This window comes from Oncorhynchus keta, chromosome 27 (assembly GCF_023373465.1).
Source record: "Oncorhynchus keta strain PuntledgeMale-10-30-2019 chromosome 27, Oket_V2, whole genome shotgun sequence".
Lineage (NCBI taxonomy): Eukaryota > Metazoa > Chordata > Actinopteri > Salmoniformes > Salmonidae > Oncorhynchus > Oncorhynchus keta.
The window spans coordinates 29,187,642-29,208,902 of NC_068447.1; the positions used below are offsets into that span (position 1 = coordinate 29,187,642).

At 43.9% G+C, this 21,261-nt stretch overlaps 1 protein-coding gene across 7 annotated transcripts in view; it reads left to right on the plus strand.

Moving 5' to 3' along the window:
• The window catches only part of LOC118359725 (rho guanine nucleotide exchange factor 10-like protein), a 33,283-nt gene extending 14,224 nt beyond the window's left edge, over nucleotides 1-19,059 (plus strand). For 3 of the 7 annotated variants that reach the window (XM_052482113.1, XM_052482112.1, XM_035738376.2), the window contains 23 exons: nucleotides 173-250; nucleotides 1,381-1,680; nucleotides 1,767-1,906; nucleotides 5,446-5,526; nucleotides 5,890-5,998; nucleotides 6,524-6,705; nucleotides 6,912-7,091; nucleotides 7,267-7,383; nucleotides 7,705-7,797; nucleotides 8,724-8,894; nucleotides 9,059-9,204; nucleotides 10,598-10,752; nucleotides 11,372-11,487; nucleotides 11,612-11,739; nucleotides 12,188-12,288; nucleotides 12,462-12,583; nucleotides 15,500-15,586; nucleotides 15,794-16,014; nucleotides 16,372-16,529; nucleotides 16,813-16,955; nucleotides 17,183-17,354; nucleotides 17,573-17,698; nucleotides 17,896-19,059. In XM_052482113.1, the coding sequence (XP_052338073.1) occupies nucleotides 173-250; nucleotides 1,381-1,680; nucleotides 1,767-1,906; nucleotides 5,446-5,526; nucleotides 5,890-5,998; nucleotides 6,524-6,705; nucleotides 6,912-7,091; nucleotides 7,267-7,383; nucleotides 7,705-7,797; nucleotides 8,724-8,894; nucleotides 9,059-9,204; nucleotides 10,598-10,752; nucleotides 11,372-11,487; nucleotides 11,612-11,739; nucleotides 12,188-12,288; nucleotides 12,462-12,583; nucleotides 15,500-15,586; nucleotides 15,794-16,014; nucleotides 16,372-16,529; nucleotides 16,813-16,955; nucleotides 17,183-17,354; nucleotides 17,573-17,698; nucleotides 17,896-18,467 (3,698 nt within the window). In that variant the 3' untranslated portion in view covers nucleotides 18,468-19,059. The remainder of the gene's footprint in view (nucleotides 1-172; nucleotides 251-1,380; nucleotides 1,681-1,766; nucleotides 1,907-5,445; nucleotides 5,527-5,889; nucleotides 5,999-6,523; nucleotides 6,706-6,911; nucleotides 7,092-7,266; nucleotides 7,384-7,704; nucleotides 7,798-8,723; nucleotides 8,895-9,058; nucleotides 9,205-10,597; nucleotides 10,753-11,371; nucleotides 11,488-11,611; nucleotides 11,740-12,187; nucleotides 12,289-12,461; nucleotides 12,584-15,499; nucleotides 15,587-15,793; nucleotides 16,015-16,371; nucleotides 16,530-16,812; nucleotides 16,956-17,182; nucleotides 17,355-17,572; nucleotides 17,699-17,895) is intronic. The other 4 variants (XM_035738373.2, XM_052482114.1, XM_035738374.2 and 1 more) reach the window with 2 other exon arrangements.
• The last annotated feature ends 2,202 nt before the right edge of the window (nucleotides 19,060-21,261 follow it).

Genomic DNA, 21,261 nt, shown 5'->3' on the forward strand with positions numbered 1-21,261 from the left:
GTGCGTACGCATGTTTATGAGAGATCTCAGTTGCATGTGTGATTTCTCCCATGCGTGCGTGTGTGTGTGTATATAGATATATATATATATATCTATCTATCTATCCGGTTTCCACGTATGTGTGATCTCAGTGGTGTGTGTCCTCACAGCAGTGTGTGCATTATTTGTTCAGTTCAGGCACCGTATGGAGCCACCTCAGCCAAGGAGTGGTTCAGTGTGGTCTCAGAGCTCACTCTGCGACTGCATAAAGGTATATTAAACACCAGACTAGTCTAGTTTAGCCACCCTGTACGTGACCCACAGTCTAAGCTCCTCTAGTATAAGGCACCTGTCACTATTAGGGTTGCAAAATTCCGTGAACTTTCAAATAAATACCTTGAATCATCCAACCATGATTTCTGGAAAAGCAGGGAATTTATTGAAAGTTCCTGGAATTTTGCAACCCTAGTCAGTGTCACCTCAACATCAATCCTACCCAGCGTAGCAAAATCCTACCCAATGAAGCCCTCGTAAAATTAATTTTGAAATATTGGAATTTGGGAATTTGTCTATTTGTCTTTCTTGGTCATGCTTTTAATTTCTTTAGATATCCCTAGTTATACAGGTAAGTGTGGGTTCAAGTTAGAAAATAGACATTGCACTGTGCAAACCTCATTATTGGATATTAAACATATTACACCCCTTGGCAAACTGAATACTCCCTAATATAAATACAAAACATGTGCTGTAGAGCTAGATATACAACTGGACTTCTTACAGGGGCCAGAGATCTGTCACTTTACAATTCAGCCACCTTCAACTCTGTAATGGGAGTGTATTTATTGACCAGGACATGAATCCTATTCTTCATCGATAGGGCATACTTTTCCACGCTGAGAGGGCCATAGCTAATTCGCCCCACACTAGTCAGGCTCGTAGGGATTGTTGAGATTTTCAGAGACTCCTGTCTCTAATGCTCATGGTGCCGGGCAGAAATGCCTGTGAGATACAGCTGCCTTCGGTCACCCTGCAGATTCCTGCCAGCATAAACACTTTCCCTCAGACGCCTCGCTTTGGTACGTGACGTCCTCAATGATGATGATGATGTGCCATGATTGCATACTCTTCAGAAAGTGGCCCACGATACCCATTGCAGAGGAAAATCCAGTGGGATTGTACACCAGATTGACTTGCCTCTGCTCTGTCTCTTCTAGTGCCCTTGCTTTGGTAATCTTGTAGTAACCTTTAGTGTAGTCTATTGGCCTACTACCCACCATTTTAGTCTGGTTACTTTGCTATTTACTATGTTTACGGCAAAATAAACCTGGGACTGGTATTGGTGCCCAATTGAGCCTTTTAGCCAATTATCTAAGGTTGGAATGGTGCACTTCTCTCTTCCAGGGAAACCTCCCCCTATTCTTGATGTAGGAGGTCCAGGTGATGCAGCAAGTCCTGAAAATGAAAATGTGTCTAGTCCAGAGGGCCTGCAAAGTCCAGATGGTCTGGCTTGCACAGACAGCCCACCCAGCCCCACCAGTCCCGATAACGTCATGACCGATCCAGCCCTCCGCCATGACATGACCAACTCGACCAGCCCTGATGATATCATCATGACTAGTCCAGAGGCCATCTTTAGGACCAGTCGTCCAGAGGTCATCTATGATGACGTGCCCTGTGAGAGCCTTCTCTCTCCTCTGGAAGGTGGGGACTCTGATACAGTGGTGTGTGTGTTTGTGCATGGATGCATGTTTGTCTGTGTGTGATTAATGTCTCCCCTGTTGTGTCAGATGACATCTACGAGGACGTCCAGAGGCCAGAAAGCCATCATGGCACCAACAACGGATGGAGCGACAGTGAGTTTGAGAGCTATGATGAGCAGTCAGACAGCGAGACCAAAATACCCACTGTTGCCCGAAGCAGTAGTAAGGTAAGCCTCCGGTCTTGTATACTCCACTCTGCTGCTTTTGCAATGTCTATATTATGTATTGTATTTGTTGCTCAGACCTTTTTGCTCAATACTTGCTACAATTATTTAATGACACCCAAGGATGTTTGTTGAATTTTTATTTATTTTATTTTTTATTTTACCTTCCGGTTCCTAGTCCAACTCTCTAACCACTAGGCTACCCTGCCGCCCCAGGATCAATGTAGGCATTGTGTCTGATGCTATGTCTTTTCCACAAGATGTCAGAAACTATGTCGGCTCGCATACACTGAGCTCCAAAAGTGTTGGGACGGTGACACATTTTTTGCTGTTTTAGCTCTATACTCCAGTGCTTTGAATTTGAAATGATACAATGACTGAGGTTAAAGTACAGACTGTCAGCTTTAATTTGAAGGTATTTCCATCCATACCAGGTGAATCGTTTAGAAACTACAGCACTTTTTGTACACAGTCCACCGATTTTTGTTTTTTTATGGTACCAAAAATATTGGGACAAATTCACTTATGTTTGTATTAAGGTTGTCAAAAGTTTAGTATTTGGTCCCATATTCCTAGCATGCAATGATTACATCAAGCTTGTGACTCTACGAACTGTTGGATGCGTTTGCTGTTTGTTTTGGTTGTGTTTAAGATTATTTTGTGCCAAATAGACGATAATGGTAAATAATGTATTATGTCATTTTGTAGTCCCATTTATGTTAAATGAGAATAGAATATGCCCAAATATCATACCCCCAAGACATGCTAACCTCTCGCCATTACAATAACAGGGGAGGTTAGCATTTTATATCATACCCCCAAGACATGCTAACCTCTCGCCATTACAATAACAGGGGAGGTTAGCATTTTATATCATACCCCCAAGACATGCTAACCTCTCGCCATTACAATAACAGGGGAGGTTAGCATTTTATATCATACCCCCCCAACACATGCTAACCTCTCGCCATTACAATAACAGGGGAAGGGGGGGGTTTATGATATTTGTGCATCTAACTTTCTCACTCATCATTATTCACAAATCATTCAGGACAATTAGTAATCATGGTATGGTAATCATGGTATTAGTAATTAGTAATCATGGTATGTTAATCATGGTATTAGTAATCATGGTATGGTAATCATGGTATTAGTAATTAGTAATCATGGTATGTTAATCATGGTATTAGTAATTAGTAATCATGGTATGTTAATCATGGTATTAGTAATTAGTAATCATGGGAGCATCCACATGAATGTAGAAATGTTTAGAAACATTCTATTCTTATTTACACAATGCATTATTTACGATTTCATTTCTATTGGGCACAAACTAATCTGAAACGCAACCGAAACAAACTGCAAATGCATCCAACAAGTGACTATACAAAGGTACACTATATGGGGCGGCAGGTAGCCTAGTGGTTAGAGCGTTGGACTAGTAACCGAAAGGTTGCAAGATCGAATCCCCGAGCTGACAATGCACAAGTTTGTCAAATTTCTGCTCTGCAAGAGCTACCCCGGTCAACTGCAAGTGGTCTTATTGTGAAGTTGAAATGTCTTGGAGCAACAACGGCTCAGCTGCGAAGTGGTAGGTCACACAAGCTCACAGAACGGGACCGCTGAAGCGTGTAAAAGTTTTTCGGTTGCAACACTGACTACCGATTTCCAAACTGCCTCTGGGAGCAACGTCAGCACAAGAACTGTTTGTCGGGGGCTTTATGAAATGGGTTTCCATGGCTGAACTTAAAGCCTAAGATCACCATGCTCAATGCCAAGTGTTGGCTGGAGTGGTGTAAACATCGCTGCCATTGGACTCTGGAGCAGTGGAAATGCGTTCTCTGGAGTGATGAATCACGCTTCACCATCTGGCAATCTGGAGGATGCCAGGAGAACGCTACCTGCCCAAATGCAAACTGTAAAGTTTGGTGGAGGAGGAATAATAGTTTGGGGCTGTTTGTCATGGTTCGGGCTAGGCCCCTTTGTTCCAGTGAAGGGAAATCTTAACGCTACAGCGTACAATGACATTCTATACAATTCTATGCTTCCAACTTTGTGGCAAAAGTTTGTGGAAGGCTCTTTCCTGTTTCAGTATGACAATGCCCTGTGCACAAAGCGAAGTCCATACAAAAATGGTTTGTCTAGATCGGTGTGGAAGAACTTGACTGGCCTTCACAGAGACCAGACCTCAACCCCATCAAACACTTTTGCGATGTATTGGAACGCCGACTGCGAGCCAGGCCTAATCCCTCAACATCAGTGCCTGACCTCAGTAGTGCTCTTATGTCTGAATGGTTAGCAAGTCCCCGCAGCAATGTTCCAACATCTAATGGAAAGCCTTCCCATAAGAGTGGAGGCTGTTATAGCAGCAAAGGGGGACCAACTCCATATTAATGCCCATAATTTTGGATTGAGATGTTCGACGAGCAGGTGTCCACATACCTTTGGTCATGTAGTGTATCTCTCTATTACGCATGGGAATACTTTGGAACAGATTTCCCAGATTATAGTCACTTGGAGCTGATTTGCTTGTGTTTTTATAGTCTTATGTGCAACAATTGACATTTTTGCTTGGGGGAATAAAATCACCCACGGGCTGCCAGCTGGGGGACCCTAGAGTATACTTACAGTGTATACCTATAGACAACAATACATGTAGGAACAACATGGTGTAGTTTAGTTAGTTTGTTGAGTGTGTGTGTGTGTGTGTGTGGTGTTGTCTAGTGCCCTCTCATGGTGTGACCCCAGCATACTTTTGGTAATGTAGTCAATTAATGTTTATATACTGAGGAGGAAATGTACACAGCTGGTTTAAACGCACTGCCTTGCTCGCTGGATGAGGAAGTGATACACGTGGGTTCAGTAGTTAGTGGCTTTGTCAGCAGTCTCTCTTGGTTCCTCTTCTTCCTCTCTGGATATTCCCTGTCCATCCACTTACTGCTGCTCCTCCCACTGCTGCTGCTTAAGTTTCTTTCTTCCCTGAATCTGTGTTTGATTTAAGATATGTTTTTCTGAAGAGGCAGGAGTATGGTTCTTATAATATGAGGTATTGTTGATATGCTTGTATGTTTAAAAAAAAATGTATCACAAGGTTTTTCAACATTTCAAAAAAGGTTTAATTGTAGATTTGAAATTATATTTTGTTTGGGTTAGGAGCAAGGGGAAATGGTCTCTTTTTTTAAGGGAAGGCAACAAAAGTGTCTTGTCTTTGCTTGCTGAATGAAAGACTATTCATAAGACAATTCAACAAATAGAACCAATGTATTTTTATAATGACTATCTAAGGAGAATGACTATTTGAGATTCTCTGTACTTTCTGAAACCAATCATTGTTCTACCTTCAATTGACATAATATTGTCAACCCTTTTCACATCTTATGATTTCACTGGTTGCCTCTCTTGCTTTCACCTTGACTATCCTTCTCTTTCCTCTCACCTTCCTCTCTCTTTCCCTCAACCCTACTGTCCGCTCACCTGATCTGGTGTCCTGTCCTTCATCCTTGCTTGTGGGGTCGGGGGCATTGGCATGGCGATGAACTTAGCTTTCTCAGGACATGTGGCGACTGAAAGAGCGCTGTGCCAAGACCAAGCAGGATCTGGCCATGCGCAGCTGTGACTTCAAGGTACTGAATCATTGTTGTAGAGTACAGTAAAAATACTGTATGACAGCGACTGTGTCCCATTTCTCTTAACTGGCTCCTTTACCTTATCTTACCTTCCTTGACTGCTGGTAAGTGAAAAGACTAGTCTATAATTGTTATCTGGATTGTTTGGGTATCAAGTGGTCAAAAGGGATAGGAGGCAGTGTAAAACCTTTTGGACACAGCCTCTGACTAGCCTAGCTCTGGTCAGAGGATGGTTGATGTGGTCTCTGTAAAGGGGAAGCATAGCTCTGCGGTGTCTCCTCTCTTTTCTCACATATTTACAGAGCATTATTCTCTCACCCTCTCTCTCTCTCTCTACTTTCCCCTTCACTTCTCTTTCAGGTCCAGATGCTGATGAAAGCAGCGAGAAATGGCACCAAGGACGGACTGGAAAAGACTAAGTTAGCTATGATGCGTAAAGTCTCTTTCCTGCAGAAAAAAGAAACCGCGGGTAAGCATTATTATTATTACCAGCTTCTTCTTTTTAAACACAGTATGTATTGGTTAATGTCAGTTGTCATAACTCATATATTGTCATTTTTAGCATCGTTGTTGTTGTCAATATCACTAGTCAATGCTGGTTAAACAAATGTAAAAGTGAAATGTCACAGTTATCAAAGAAGTTTATCAGAGATTTAACACGTCACTCATTCGGTTCTTGAGGTGGCTGTGGGAGGCACTGGGCTGTCAATTCCATCATCAAGGTGTCAGACAACCACAGACAAGGACACAAGGCGAGGGCTGGGTCGTATTCATTGGGCACCAAATGGTAGAAAATGGATTGAAACATACGGGGACAACCTTGACATGTTCAATAAGAAACACATATTTTATGTTTTCTGTTGCAAAACATTTGCATTCCCTAATGAATAGGACCCTGGGCTGGGGCTACACTATATCATCAGGCCATGTGAGAACAGAACTGTATTGGTAGACAGGCAAATGAGTTTAAAGGTATGTCACTGTCACCATACAGAGGAGAGTGATGATGACGCTGGTTATCTGGACGTGATGGTGTCTGAAGTGAAGCACCCACCGCCCCAGCTGAGCCCTATGCCAAAGGGGCTTAGCACCCAACAGATTATCAGACGCCACATCGTTGGTTCCATTGTACAAAGTGAGAGGAGTTATGTGGACTCTCTCAAGAGAATCTTAGTGGTGAGTGACCTCCACTGTTCTTTTTTCCAACACTTCATTTGAACCATACCCAGACAGTCTGAAGTCATTTTGATTCACTGACATTAACTTCAGAGGTCATCATCCGGGTGGCTGGTTGCAGCACCTAACCCCCCCCCCGATGATGAGTCCAGCTAACCAGATATCAGTGAGCATCACTGATTGGTTCTCCTCCTTGCTGCTCTCAGGAGTACCAGAAGCCCTTGCTTGAGCCAGAGGCCCGGATCCTGAGCGATAAGAAGGTGCGGCCCATATTTTACCGGCTGCGGGAGATCCTGCAGTGCCACTCAATGTTCCAAATCGCCCTGGCATCCCGTGTGGCCGAGTGGGACCTCAGTGAGAAGATCGGAGACCTCTTTGTGGCCTCGGTCAGTATGGAGGATGGATCTATCCAAGTGCAGTGATCAGGCTCCAGTTCATTAGGGCACACAACGCAAATGAACACGGCCCTGTTGGAATACTTAGAAAATCTATCCTTTCCTTCTATGTATCCTTCCACTAATATTATATGACTGGATGTTGCATCCATTTTTCTCTCCACAGTTTTCCAAGTCAATGGTACTAGACGTGTACAGCGACTACGTCAACAACTTCACTAACGCTATGGCGCTCATCAAGAAAGCCTGCATTTCCAAGCCAGCTTTCCTGGAGTTTCTCAAGGTGGCCTACTCTCTCCTCTTTGATCATTCAGTTTACAATGAATTAGACTTCTTACCTCTCCCAAGGCTGTAAAATTGTTTGCTGCTACAGTATATCTATTCGTATGCAATAAGTTCAAAGTTCGGCATCTATTTGCATTCAATGTTTTTTTGTAGCATTTGGTGAAATGGTCAGTCAGATTCGCCTCCAGACGGTTAATTCTGAATTTGAAAGTGAGAATGTGTTTGACATCTCAGGGCTACTATGTACTGTATATCATCCTCTTAGATACGATGTAATGAACTCCCTGTTGACTTGGCCTCTATGCTTGTGCCCCCACAGAAGAAGCAAGTGTCAAGTCCTGACAGAATCACTCTTTATGGCCTTATGGTTAAACCAATCCAGCGCTTCCCTCAGTTCATCCTGCTGCTACAGGTTAGTACCAAGACACAGCAAAAACAAGCATCTTGTCTTTTTTTCAAAGATTCATGTATAATACTTGTCGTTCATGATCTATATAAATATATGCTATAGGCTGTACACTAACATTTACTCATCTTTACTTCTATTTTAGTTTGTTGATTATGTTGAAGTATTCTTTATTAAGCTCCATGGAACAAAGCATGTGTCAAGAAGAGGAACAAAGAAAAAACAAAACTATTTAAAACCTTCTCATGAACATGTATTTGGAAAAAGGCCTTATTATAGTGTGCTCTGCCAAGCATGTCAGGTAGAAACCCAGACAGCTTTCTTAGGGGAATCCTATGAGTTCATTAATACTGAGGAAGTGAGAGGGCAAGTGTTTGTAGTGAAATGTGGCTCCCTTCAGTGCATTTGGAAAGTATTCAGACCCCTTCCCTTTTCCTCATTTTGTTACATTACAGCCTTATTCTAAAATATATTAAATATTTTTTTTCACTCATCTACACGTAATACCCCATAATGACACAACAAATTTATTACAAATCAAAAACAGAACTTATTTACATAAGTATTCAGACCCTTTGCTATGGGACTCGAAATTGATCTCCGGTGCATCCTGTTTCCTTTGATCATCCTTGAGATGTTTCTACAACTTGATTGGAGTCCACCTGTGGTAAATTCAATTGATTGGACATGATTTGGAAAGGCACACACCTGTCTATATAAGGTCCCACAGTTGACAGTGCATGACAGAGTAAAAACCAAGCTATGAGGTCGATGGAATTGTGGGAAAAAGTCAAGGGGTCTGAATACTTTCCGAATACTCTGTTACTATCTCTCTCTCTCTCTCATTCTCTCTCACACACACACACACACTCTCTCTCTCTCTCTCTCTCTCTCTCTCTCTCCCCCACTTGCTCTCTCCCTCCCTCCTTCAGGACATGCTGAAGAACACTCCCCTAGCCCACCCTGACCGCCTGCCCCTGCAGTTGGCCCTCACTGAGCTGGAGACGTTGGCCGAGAGGCTGAACGAGCAGAAACGAGTCGCTGACCAGGTCGCTGAAATCCAGCAGCTGGCACGCAGCATTGGTGACCGTCAACTGAGCAAGGTGACGTATATACATGCTAAAGACACAACCAATGATTTCCAATGTCTGTCTGTCTTTCTCGAAACATCTTTTCTTTTTAAGGTAAATTTGAAAAACAAATGTTTTAGTCAATTCCATTGTGTGTAAGAGGAAGTGTGTGTGTGATATTTGTGTCCCCTCTATAGCTCTTGAACTCAGACCAGAGGCAGCTGATACTGTGTGAGGTACTGATTGAGACAGTGTACGGGGAGAAAGGACAGATCCTTAAGTCCAAGGAGCGCAAAGTTTTCCTGCTGAACGACACCCTCATCTGTGCAAACATCAACGTCAAGTGAGTCAGCACTACCAGGATGAGACCATAGAAATAGATCATCTATGTACGAGACATACTGTCTCATGCGGAGAAAGCTGGTGGGAGGAGCTATAGGAGGACAGGCTGCAATGGAATAAATGGAACGGTATCAAACACATCAAACATATGGAAACCACATGTTTGACTCTGTTCTATTTATTCCATTCCAGCCATTACAATGAGCCTGTCCTCCTATAGCTCTTCCTACCAGCCTCCACTGGTCTAATGTCATGTTGTGGAATGACAACCACACTGTGTATTCATGTCGACCAACTCTCTTTTTCTCCATCTTGTCCAACACACCTATTGTAGATATGAGAATCACGGCATTGATAGTGTCATAAATGAACAAAGGTAAAGTTTTCCCCAAAATGTATTGCAACTTTGCGCTTGAGACCCTCAGTTTTGATCAGAGAGCCTGATAAATTATTTGTTGCACCCTACTTGATTCGGCTCATGCCTCATGCCAACTTTACCCCCAACTTTCACATGTTCCGGAGGAACAGATTACAATTCTTCTCATGCACAATTATGGGGATTGATGATTAGTAACGTGCCCTGAATCATTAGGGGGTGCTGGTGTTTGGAGAAGGATTCAACTTATCAGAAGGACTGTAATTGCATTACGTATTCCTTGACCTCCTTTCATGCTGTTGATTCAAAGAGCCCTGACACTTTTAACAGGATTTCTCAATTGCTGTTAGGATTGCATTATCTCTTTTTATATTATTTTTTAAATAATTATTTATTACATAAAACACAAGGAAGGGTTAACATTAAAGTATTAGAACATGAAGGACAAACAATACAGCATCAAGACACTATCAAACATGTATCAGTCTTTCTGCAGCAGAGCCATCCTTATGTGTGAGGGTGCGTGTGCATGATAGTGATATAAAATATGTCATAGTTTCCTTTTTGAAGATCACAATCTTGTGAAGCCCGAACCCTCCAAGATCCCCCCCCAGATCCCCAATAGCTGTCCCTCAACCATTCGAGACCCCTCCCACAGCCCCCCCCAGAAGAAAAACAATTCCATTCCCCACTTCCAATAACCCCCCCCCAATACACCAACAACCAAGAGAATGAACTGCATTTGCATTATCACTTACATTCAAAGTTTTTTCACAAAAATGATGCACGCATCGACGAGGCAGAAGCCAGTGTGACAGTGTTAAGATTCTGAACGGTCAGATAACTAGCAACAATGACAAGAAGCTGCCATGTGAGATGCCCATAGAGATGGAAAAAGAGAGGACAATATCTTTGTAGTGACGGCTTCTTGGACAGCATGGGAGGCGCCATTGAGAACAAGTTTTGGGAACATCTCTATGTTCAGGCCAGTGAAATGTGTTCCTGTTTCCTCCACTAGGGGTCCCCCTGATATCAGCAGTCTAGTTCCCATTGGTCCTAAATACACAGTGAAGTGGAGTGCCCCCTTGCTGCAGACGCAGGTAGTGGAGGTGGGACAGGAGAGCTTCCAGAGCAAAGATACTGGGAAACGACCAAACGTTGCTAATGTTCCTGGTAAGAACACACATTCAGTTCAATAAAAAAAGTATGCATTGTACACTTTCACATTCAAGACAAAATACTATTGTAATGAAAAGCAACTTTTCCCACTCTATTACTGGGTACCTGCTTGTGAGGAACGGACTAGTTTTGAAATCTCTCTAAAGGCTTCAGTTCCATAATTGAGTGATAAGAGGCTACATTGTAACCCTCTGGGAGTAGTTCAGATGTTGTCCCTCCGGTCTCATTTCTGAGATAAACATCCCTGTATTATTTTGCGGTTCAGTCTCATTTGGAGTTAACTTACTGTGGAAGTCTTTTGGTGGATAAACCCAGCAGGACATTTCCTAACTGTTGAAAGGCCAGAGAATGATGGTGACAGAGACAGGATATCCTACCGCAAAGGGCAGGTATAGGTGTCGTCTTTTTCTCCAGCCACCTGATTCAGCTGATCACAGTCCACACCTCAAGAAAGAGAATTAGTTGAATCAGATGTTCGACAGAGAAAGACTTCAACCACAACGGACCTTTGTAAATAAGACTGGACATGCCTGCTTTAAGAGGAGTAAGAATAGGATGAGATGGAGGATGGTGATGATGACGCAGACAGTAAAGATGTGACTGTGTGTGCCAGGTAAAGTGTTCCTGGGCCCTCCCAGACTGTACCAGGAGCTGGAGGAGCTACAACACGACCTGTATGTGGTTGAAAACATCACCCTGCTGGTGGGGACTTTACAAGGCACCTACCAGGTTAGAGAAACACACACACACTACGTTTTCTTTTCAACTCTGTTTATTGGACAGACAGTATCACATTGGCAGTTTATCATGTGATACCATCCCTCTACCACGCTCTTTTTTTGTTTTTCTCCAGAACCTGAACACAACAGTAGGGCAGGACTGGTGCCTTGCACTGCAGAGGCTCGTCCACATCAAAGATGAACAGATCCAGTGTGCCAACAAGTGCCGCCTGCGGCTGGCTGTGCCAGGCAAGCCTGACAAGTGAGTGCCCAGGAGGTTAACTGGGGCCCTGTGTATGTGGGGGGTGTGTATGTGTGGGTAGGTTGTAAGAAGATGGCAGGGCAGCTTGGAGTGGGTGGCAAGGGCTGGCACATTCTTAATCCTCTACTGCCAAGCTGTGGATGGAACTCTCTCAGCTCTAGTCTTTTCCTGTGTGGTTTGATATTGGAATCTTTACAACTCTCCATTTAAATGCCAAAATGGGCAGTTAGAGCTTACACGTTTATTCATGTTTCTGATTGAAACTCAATCTCTACTGAAGCAATTCAAGGTCCAGCATTAACAAAGGGACCGGGCTAGATCAGGGAGAGCTGAGGGGTAGTCTGGATGTTCATGAAGTCCCTCTCCCATCCACACCATCCTTCATTGTGATTGTCTGTGTTCATGCACGTGTGTTACATGTTAATGCATGTATTTTGTTGCTCCTCAGATCTGGACGACCGGTCAGTTTTATGGTGGTTTTCAACACTCCCAGTCCCCTCAGCAAGATCTCCTGGGTCAACCGCCTACACCTCGCCAAGATAGCCAAGAGTAAGTCGAGCTCTCCAACAATGCCATTTAACATTATAGCAAACCTAGCTTTGCTTTGGACTCATAAAACAGAAATAATAAATGTTGGCGCTTTTTGGCATATTGGTCATAATTTGTCCACTGGGATAGGATGTTGCAGAGGTGTACAACTAAACGTATCACTGTTGATACAGGGGAAGAGAACACGCCAGGCTGGGTGTTTGCAGAGGATGATGGGAAGACTAGACATCCATTTTGGTGTCCCCTGCTAGCCTGCCGACTTCCCATCTTCTCCTCCAAAACACAAGACCAAAAGGTAAGCATCTACAGCTGAGAGGAAGCTCAGTGAAGGTGTCTGATACAGTGCTGGATTTGCTGTCGAACGGAGAGCGGAGGCAAGAGATCCAACGGGAATCGGAACACCATCAAGTAATTGCCACTCAAGGAAGTGTGACTGGGGTTTCTTTGTGTGTCACAGGCCATGATTAGCAGTTTATGCTATAGTCCCATCTCATTCATTGCCAGTCTCTTCTACGTCTCCTGGCAGCTGAGCTGGATAAGGCTGACTGATGAGATTATGGAAGCTGTTTGATAAAGGAAATGGAATCCTTCACTCGCATGAGGAGAACAGCAGTCCTTGCTCATCTAAGGGACCCCTACATTACCATTGCAATGACCGACACTTGATTGTATTTCAAGACTGCTGAGTTGAGGTCATCTATATTATGATTGGTATGATGATATGAAGTCTCGGTCTCATCTACGCATTTCCCCCGGCACATTTCCGTTACTCAGAGAGAGACAATCTGCACCGTAACTTAAAGCAGTATTTTGAGCTGTCACAAAAGAAGCCATTATTGCGTAAAAAGCAAATATGTTGAGATGAAAGGTGTAATGATATGCCATGCTAACACACCCCCTTAGTTTGCCTGGCAGGGTTAAAGAAACAAGGATTGAAAAGGATATGAAATATGCATTGTTGGCACCTTGAATGTGCCAAACTTACTCATTATATTAGAATAATGCAGTTGTAGTTGAAAGTAAACTTTTTGTAAAAGCCTGTGGGAGTGTGTGCTTGTGTGTGTGCACATGTCCTGTTAAGGAGATGGGATACTATTATTCCTCTGTTTCATTTTTTGAGCAAAGAGATCACCCACAGCCTCCACTAAAAGATGCACAAAAATGAATGACATAGTTTGTTTCAATCTGGAGTCATGTCATCAGTTCGATCTAGTGATAATCTAAGTCCCCCCTTTCAGAAGAGGTCTGGCCACCCCTCGGAGCCTGGTTCTTCTCTAGGTTCCTTCATAGGTTCCTGCCTTTCTAGAGTTTTTCCTAGCCACTGTGCTTGTACATCTGCATGGCTTGCTCTTTTGGGTTTTATACTGGCTATCTGTATAGCACTTTGTGACTGCTGATGTAAAAAGGGCTTTATAAATACATTTGATTGAGGATAGAACACACACTGCCAAAAACGTATCAACATACTCAACTGCTGGTCATACTCTACCTTTAAAATAAGTGAATTTGATTCAGTTTCCGCTTTCATAGTATCTGTGTCTAGGGATAAAGGAGAGATCAAAGGGTAAGCACCTTATTTCTGGGGACTCGGCTGAGGCCATTGACTCCTGAAGATAATCCACGAAGCGAGGAAAATGCTGGATGGCATTCCAAGTAGTCTTTTCAAGTTGAAATTGAAAGACTAACGGCTGGTTTCTCTAAACTAAACCCCCCTTGGACTCTCCGGAAAGGCTCTCCCACAATTACGCCTGCATAAATTACAAGTAAACAGTAAATCACAGACCAGCATGCATCCAAAATGGCACCCTATTCCCTCTGTGTGGGCTCTGGTGAAAAGTAGTGCACTATATAGGGAATAGGGTGCCATTTTGTATGCAACCCACTGTTCTTTTCTGGAAGGGTATCCACACTCCCTCCACTCCTCCAAGCTCTTACATACTGTTCACCACCATTCCCTTCATCTTAACTATTTGAAATTCAGATGCCTCTGTCTCTGAAAAGAGAGCTTGTGTGTGTGTTGGATGACGTTTTTAAAATTTCCTCCTGGCGAAAATATACATGTACACCATTTGTATGGAAATGCAGCAGCAGTGGCAGATGCTAGTTATCATGGGACTTCACACCACTGCAAGGTATACGGAGACGATGGACTAGACTTTGTTTGAGGACACACACAATGTTCCAATTTGCATCCATATGCTGCATTATTGTGGGTCAACAAACTTGTGTGTGTGTGTGCTGATTTGTTTTGATCCCTGTTCCTATAATACCGTCTGCCTCGTCCAATCAAACCCCATTGGAAATCTAATTAGTCTTCAGCTGCAAATATAAATACATGTTTGGATTCAATTATTCAACAAAACAATTTACTACACAGAGTGTAATCTTAGCACCCAGAACCACAGCTCAGCTTCATTTGAATAAGGCTGTCATGGGTCTTCAGTGTCAGAAAAAATGCTTGATATTATTATGGATTAGTGCATTAGATCCATACTCGAAATACTGCCAATTACTTTCCTCTGATTCTGAACATCAAGTCTAGCAGGATGTTCCAGAAATGTTCTTATGTCATTCAAGTAAAGCTATTGAGGTAAAGGAACGGTCAGCTGAAACATTCAATGGGCTGCTGTTATATCCCGTTTATGGAGAGAATTAAGATATAATATACAATATATTGTCTATAATCCCGAATACATATACATTGAATGTACAAAACATTAAATCCACTTCAATCAGTGTAGATGAAGGGGAGAAGACAGGTTAAAGAAGCATTTTTAAGCCTTGAGAGAATTGAGACATGTATGTGTGCCATTCAGAGGGTGAATGGGCAACACAAAATATTTAAGTGCCTTTGAACGGGGTATGGTAGTAAGTGCCAAAAGCACCGGTTTGAGTGTCAACTGCAACGCTGCTGGGTTTTTCATGCTCAACAGTTTCCCGTGTGTATCAAGAATGGTCCACCACCCAAAGGACATCCAGCCAACTTGACAGAACTGTGGGACACACTGGGGTCAACATGGGCCAGCTTCCCTATGGAACGCTTTCGACACCTTGTAGAGTCCATGCCCTATGAATTCAGGCTGTTCTGAGGGTAAAAGGTGGTGCAACTCAATATTAAGAAGGTATTCCTAATGTTTTGTACACTCCGTGTATCTATATAACTGAGTACAGTCGGTCTGTGGGTAAAAGTGAGCTTTTGTTGTGTCTGTAGCTGGAGACGGCCCTTCACAACCCGGTCCAATGTGCCCTGCTGGCATTCTCTGCAGCCAGCACCTCTCTGCCGCAGGGCTACCTTTGGGTGAGTACTGCAAACTGTGGTTGAGTTGTGGTGAAGTGTCGCGAAGGTGGTCCAATTAACTATAATGGTTCATGTGATGAGTAACCTAAGCCTATAGGCTTTAGCTCTTTTTTTTGCTCAGCGGGCTCATGTGATCTAGAGTCACGCAGTAGACCTGTGTTCGATAGCTGGTCAGCCCCATTAACATCCTGTATCTGTCATGACCAGGTGGCCAGTGGAGGTGACCGCAACCATGGTCAAGTGGAAATCTTCTCTCTGAACCGCTCCATGCCGCGCATGGTCAAGTCCATCCAGATGGGGGCGCCAGTCCTGTGTCTGGATCACGTGATGGAGCCTTGTCCCACAGAGGAGGAAGGGGAGGGGGAGGCTGCTGTCAAGAGCACAGCCAGGACTGGCAACACCATCTGTGTAGGCCTGCAGGATGGCAAGTGAGTCATTGTGTGTACTGTAGTACAAGCAAACACTGCAGAATGAGTTTACACAATATGCTGACACCCATGTGTTTAGTGAACATGGCTGAATTTTTCATGCTGCACCTTTTGGATTTGGTTATCCACTATTCTCCAAGGAACCAACAAATCAGAAAAAAGTGCCAGACTTAACATTTACCATTCAGTTCATTGTGACTTTTGTATTGTCCATATCAATGTTAGTAGAAACCGGAACGTATCAGCCCAAGTGGCCACACACAACTCTATCAGTAGAATTCAAGTTGCCTCATGTTATTGTCATTGTCATATAACTAGTAAAAGGTCACCCTATTTCTCATGAACTCCATTTCCCAGCATTCATGTGTACGGTACCGTGGACACTTCGACCCAGTGCCTGCTGACCTTCTCCAACCCAGACAGTTGTCCAGTTCTGTGCCTGAAACACTCTGCCTCCTTCCTGTTCGCTGGGCTGGGGAATGGAAAAGTGTCTGTTTATGCTCGGAAGAGTGGAGGTGAGACCGCAAACCAACTGTATAATATTGTATCCTGCCATGTCCTTGTATAATCAAGGTATTCCATTACAAGTTACAAGACAACATCAAGATGAACATACTATAGGTCTGCCTCTCAGTCTGCTGTTGTACCACTACATCCTCCTGAACAGTGCTCTCAGACTTAAATTGAATTTAATAATGATGTTTCTCTATGGTGTTCTCAATAATCTACCTGGTTAAGTCAGTGTGATGGATAAATAAGTAACCATCATTAACATAGACCATTTTCTCTTCTTTCCAGAGGGGCTGTGGGACCCTGAATCGTGCAGGCTGGTGACTGTGGGCAGTGGCCCCATCCGCACCCTCCTAACCCTAGAGAATGCTGTGTGGGCCAGCTGTGCCAACCACGTCACCGTCATCCAGGGCTCCAGCCTCCACACACAGGTTGGCAAAACACACCCTTCTATACACCCTCATTTACAGAGGGCTGAAGGAATGAGGAAGAAAAGAGGGACAGAGCGACTATATGACCCGAAAAGGATTGGATAGGTGTAATATGATACTGTAGCTAGTAAGGAAAGGACACGTGAATTGACAACCTCTCTCCTATCTCGCTTGATCATAACACCTCTTTCTCATTCATTCACTAATTCTCTCTCCCCCTCTGAAAGAGTTTTGATGCGCACCCTGAGCCACTGGTCAGTGTGAGTCACATGGTGCGGGCGGGGGGAGGGGTGTGGATGGCCTTCTCCGAGGGCTCATCCATCCGCCTGTTCCACACGGAGACACTGGAGCACCTGCAGGAGATCAACATCTCCACACGCTCCACCTTCCTCAGCCCAGGCAAGTACCGTGTAGAAGGTCACAGGTTACCGACCACTTGTTTCATTTACATGATTCAAAACCAGTCCTTAGACACTTGGGTAGGTCTAAAAGGATTGGATACAGGTATGAGCAAACTGCTATTAGGGATGGATGGATCATAAATGTTGACGAGGGCAACTGTAACGTTGACATGAACAGGAGGAAGTGACAGAATGGTGGTTGTGTCTCTCTTCCAGGGCAGCAGGGCAGCGTCCGGGTCACCAGCCTACTCATTTGCCAGGGGCTGCTGTGGGTGGGCACTGCCCAAGGCATCATCGTCACCCTGCCCGTGCCCAAACTGGAGGGTATCCCCAAAATAACAGGTCAGGCTTAGCACAGACAACTGATGTTTTCACATGAACACTGGCATCAGGTGGCATCCGGTTACTCCCATTGCATTGGTGTGACTGGCTGTATTATGTATTATAATTGTGTAATAAAATCAATCAATCAACCAACCAACCCACCAATCAAGTTGTGTGTTTTCTAACCGAGGCCTTGTGTGCTATTTGTCCCATAGGTAAAGGGATGACGTCTCTAAACGCTCACTGTGGCCCTGTGGATTTCCTTGTGGTCACCTCCAGCACCCTGTCCCCAGACATGCTCAAACGGGATTCTGTCTGCGAGACTGCCGACCAGGCCAATGGGGGAGCGGGAGGAGGAGAGGGTGGGGAGCGGAGGAATGAATTGTCCCAGGAGTCACTCTCGCAACCTGACTGCTCCTCCCCTCAGGGAGAGCCCTCCAAGGCCAAGGGAATGCTGCTTCAGTATCGCCTCCGCTCAACCACCCAGCTGCCCGGCAAGCTGCTGACAGCCGAACCCGACCAGAGCCCATGTGACGCCCCACCGGAGACCCCGGAGCACAGCCCTGAGGACGGCTCTATCTATGAGCTGAGCGAGGACCCTGAGGTATGGGTACGGGGGCAGCCCCCGGCCAGGGAGGGGCGTGGGAAGGACAAGGTGACCTCGGCTGCCGTCTTCTCCGGAGGCAGGGGGTTCCGTCGACTTGGGGAGGAGACTATAGCAGCCAATGGGGACCCAGATGAAAGTACGCTCATGGTTTGGCAACTCCCACTAACAGTGAGTCCATGAGGATACAAGACTGATTGGACGAGACGAGAGCTGGCTCCGCAGGCTCCTCCCACTCGCCTGATGTATTGCGTGCTCTATGAAGAAGAGACTATTAAACAATATATATTCAGGATGACTAGACTGTCATGAAGGGCTATACAGGATGGTACATTCCTCTACCACCTTGGTGGTTGGATTTCTGGATGGAGTCTGAGGGAGTAGTGGTGTGCTGCAAACTGTGTTTGACATGTTTCAGGACCTCACACACACTCCTCCCAGCAGATGCTTCTTCAGTCTGGCAGATCTAGACCAGGGGGTCTCGTCAAATGGAATTTGGGGAGGTTCACTCAACATGATTTTGCATTTTGCACGTTCTTGAAAAAAGTATAATTGACAAGTGATTGAAAAGTGACAGTTACGAATGTTAGATTTCGATTTTCTTGTCACTCTAATTGACTCCTATTGCCAGTGTATCACGTGTGTTGCTAACACAGAACATGTTAATGTTAATGTTAGGGTGTATGGGAGCATGTTTATAAAGTACTTCTAAACTCTTTACACCCCCCTTATAGGGTACGTTCATGTAAAGTGTTACCAGTTAACTTAATGTAAAGTAGAGATACAGTACACTGACAGGTATCCTGCTTTTGGGGGGAAAAGAGAAATCTACATGTAACATTTCTCTAAAATCAACTTGATGATCAACATACTGTGTAATAACATCTTGTCCTGTCTTTCTGTGAGAATTTTGTCTAATGTCCTGTTTTCCATTTCAATAATCCAGAAGATGTGAAGAAGAAGAAAAAGCACCAAGGGAAAGAATGTCTTAGCTACTTTATGCTTGACAGGTACTTATTTTGGACAGTGTGTTTACAGTGTGTTACTTTGTTATTTGAATAAAGGGATCATGGTCTGATACAAGCTCTTTTGCTGATTTTTGCCAACTCAGTTAATGCCTTTGGGGAGGCAGTTGAGATACAAGCTAACAGACTACTATTATTATCTTGGACACTGAGGGGGACATGGTGTGTGTGTCAAAAACAATACATGTGAAAAGTCTTTTACGAACAAATGTATGTCAAGCATTAAAATACATTTTAAAAATGCATACAAAATACATTTGGCCAATGTTTTTATATTTCACATGTATCCTAAAATGCATTAAATAAATACACAGAGTACAAACCATTAAGGACACTTGTTCTTTCCATGGAATAGACTGACCAGGTGAAAGCTATGATCCCTTATAGTTATTGAAGTGGATTTAACAAGTGGCATCAATCCGTGTAGATGAAGGAGAGGATATTTTGAAGACCTGAGACATGGATTGTGTATGTGTGCCATTCAGAGGGTGAATAGACAACCCAAAATATGTAAGTGCCTTTGAACAGAGTATGGTAGTAGGTGCCAGGCGCACCGGTTTGTGTCAAGAACTGCAACACTACTGGGTTTTTCATGCTCAACAGTTTCTTGTGTTTATCAAGAATGGTCCACCACCAAAATGACATCCAGCCTACATGACACAACTGTTGGAAGCATTGGAGTCAAAATGGGCCAGCTAACCTGTGGAACGCTTTCGACACCATGTAGAGTCCTGACAAATTGGGGAGGGGTATGGGTGGGTGGGTGGGGGTGGGGGGTGCAACTCAATATTTAGGTGTCCTTAATGTTTCGTACACTCAGTGTATATATGCAGTACCAGTCAAAAGTTTGGACACACCTACTCATTCAAGGGTTTTTCTTTATTTTTATTATTTTCTACATTGTAGCATATTAGTGAAGATTTCTAAACTATGAAATAACACATGGAATCATGTAGGAACCAAAAGAGTGTTAAACAAATCTAAATATATTTCAGATTCTTCAAAGTAGCCAGCCTTTGCCTTGATAACAGCTTTGCACACTCTTGGCATTCGCTCAACCAGCTTGGAATGCTTTTCCAACAGTCTTGAAGGAGTTCCCACATATGCTGAGCACTTATTGGCTGTTTTTCCTTCACTCTGCGGTCCAACTCATCCTAAACTATCTCTATTGGGTTGAGGTTGGGTGATTGTGGAGGCCAGGTCATCTGATGCAGCACTCCATCACTCTCCTTCTTGGTCAAATAGCCATTACCCAGCCTGGAGGTGTGTTGGGACATTGTTGAAAAACAAATGATAGCCCCACTAAGCGCAAACCAGATGGGATGGTGTATCACTACAGAATGCTGTGGTAGCCATGCTGGTTAAGTGTGCCTTGAATTATAAATAAATCACTGACAGTGTCACCAGCACCCCCACACCATCACACCTCCTCCTCCTTGCTTCACTGTAGGAACCACACATGCAGAAATCATCCTTTCATCTACTCTGCATCTCACAAAGACATGCAGTTGGAACCAAAAATCTCACATTTGGATTTATCAGATCAAAGGACAGATTTACACCGGTCTGATGTCCTCTGCTTGTGTTTCTTGGCCCAAGCAAGTCTCTTCTTAAAGGTGTCCTTTAGTAGTGGTTTCTTTGCAGCAAATGTACCATGAAGGCCTGATTCACACAGTTTCTTAACAGTTGATGTTGAGATGTGCCTGTTAATTGAACACTCTGAAGCATTTATTTGGGCTGCAATTTCTGAGACTGGTAACTCTAATGAACTTATCCTCTGCAGCTGAGGTAACTCTGGGTCCTCCTTTCCTGTGGCGGTCCTCATGAGAGCCAGTTTCATCATAGCAATGGTTTTTGCGACTGCACTTGAAGAAACGTTCAAAGTTCTAGAACTTTTCCAGATTGACTGACCTTCATGTCAAATGATGGTCTGTTGTTTCTCTTTGCTCATT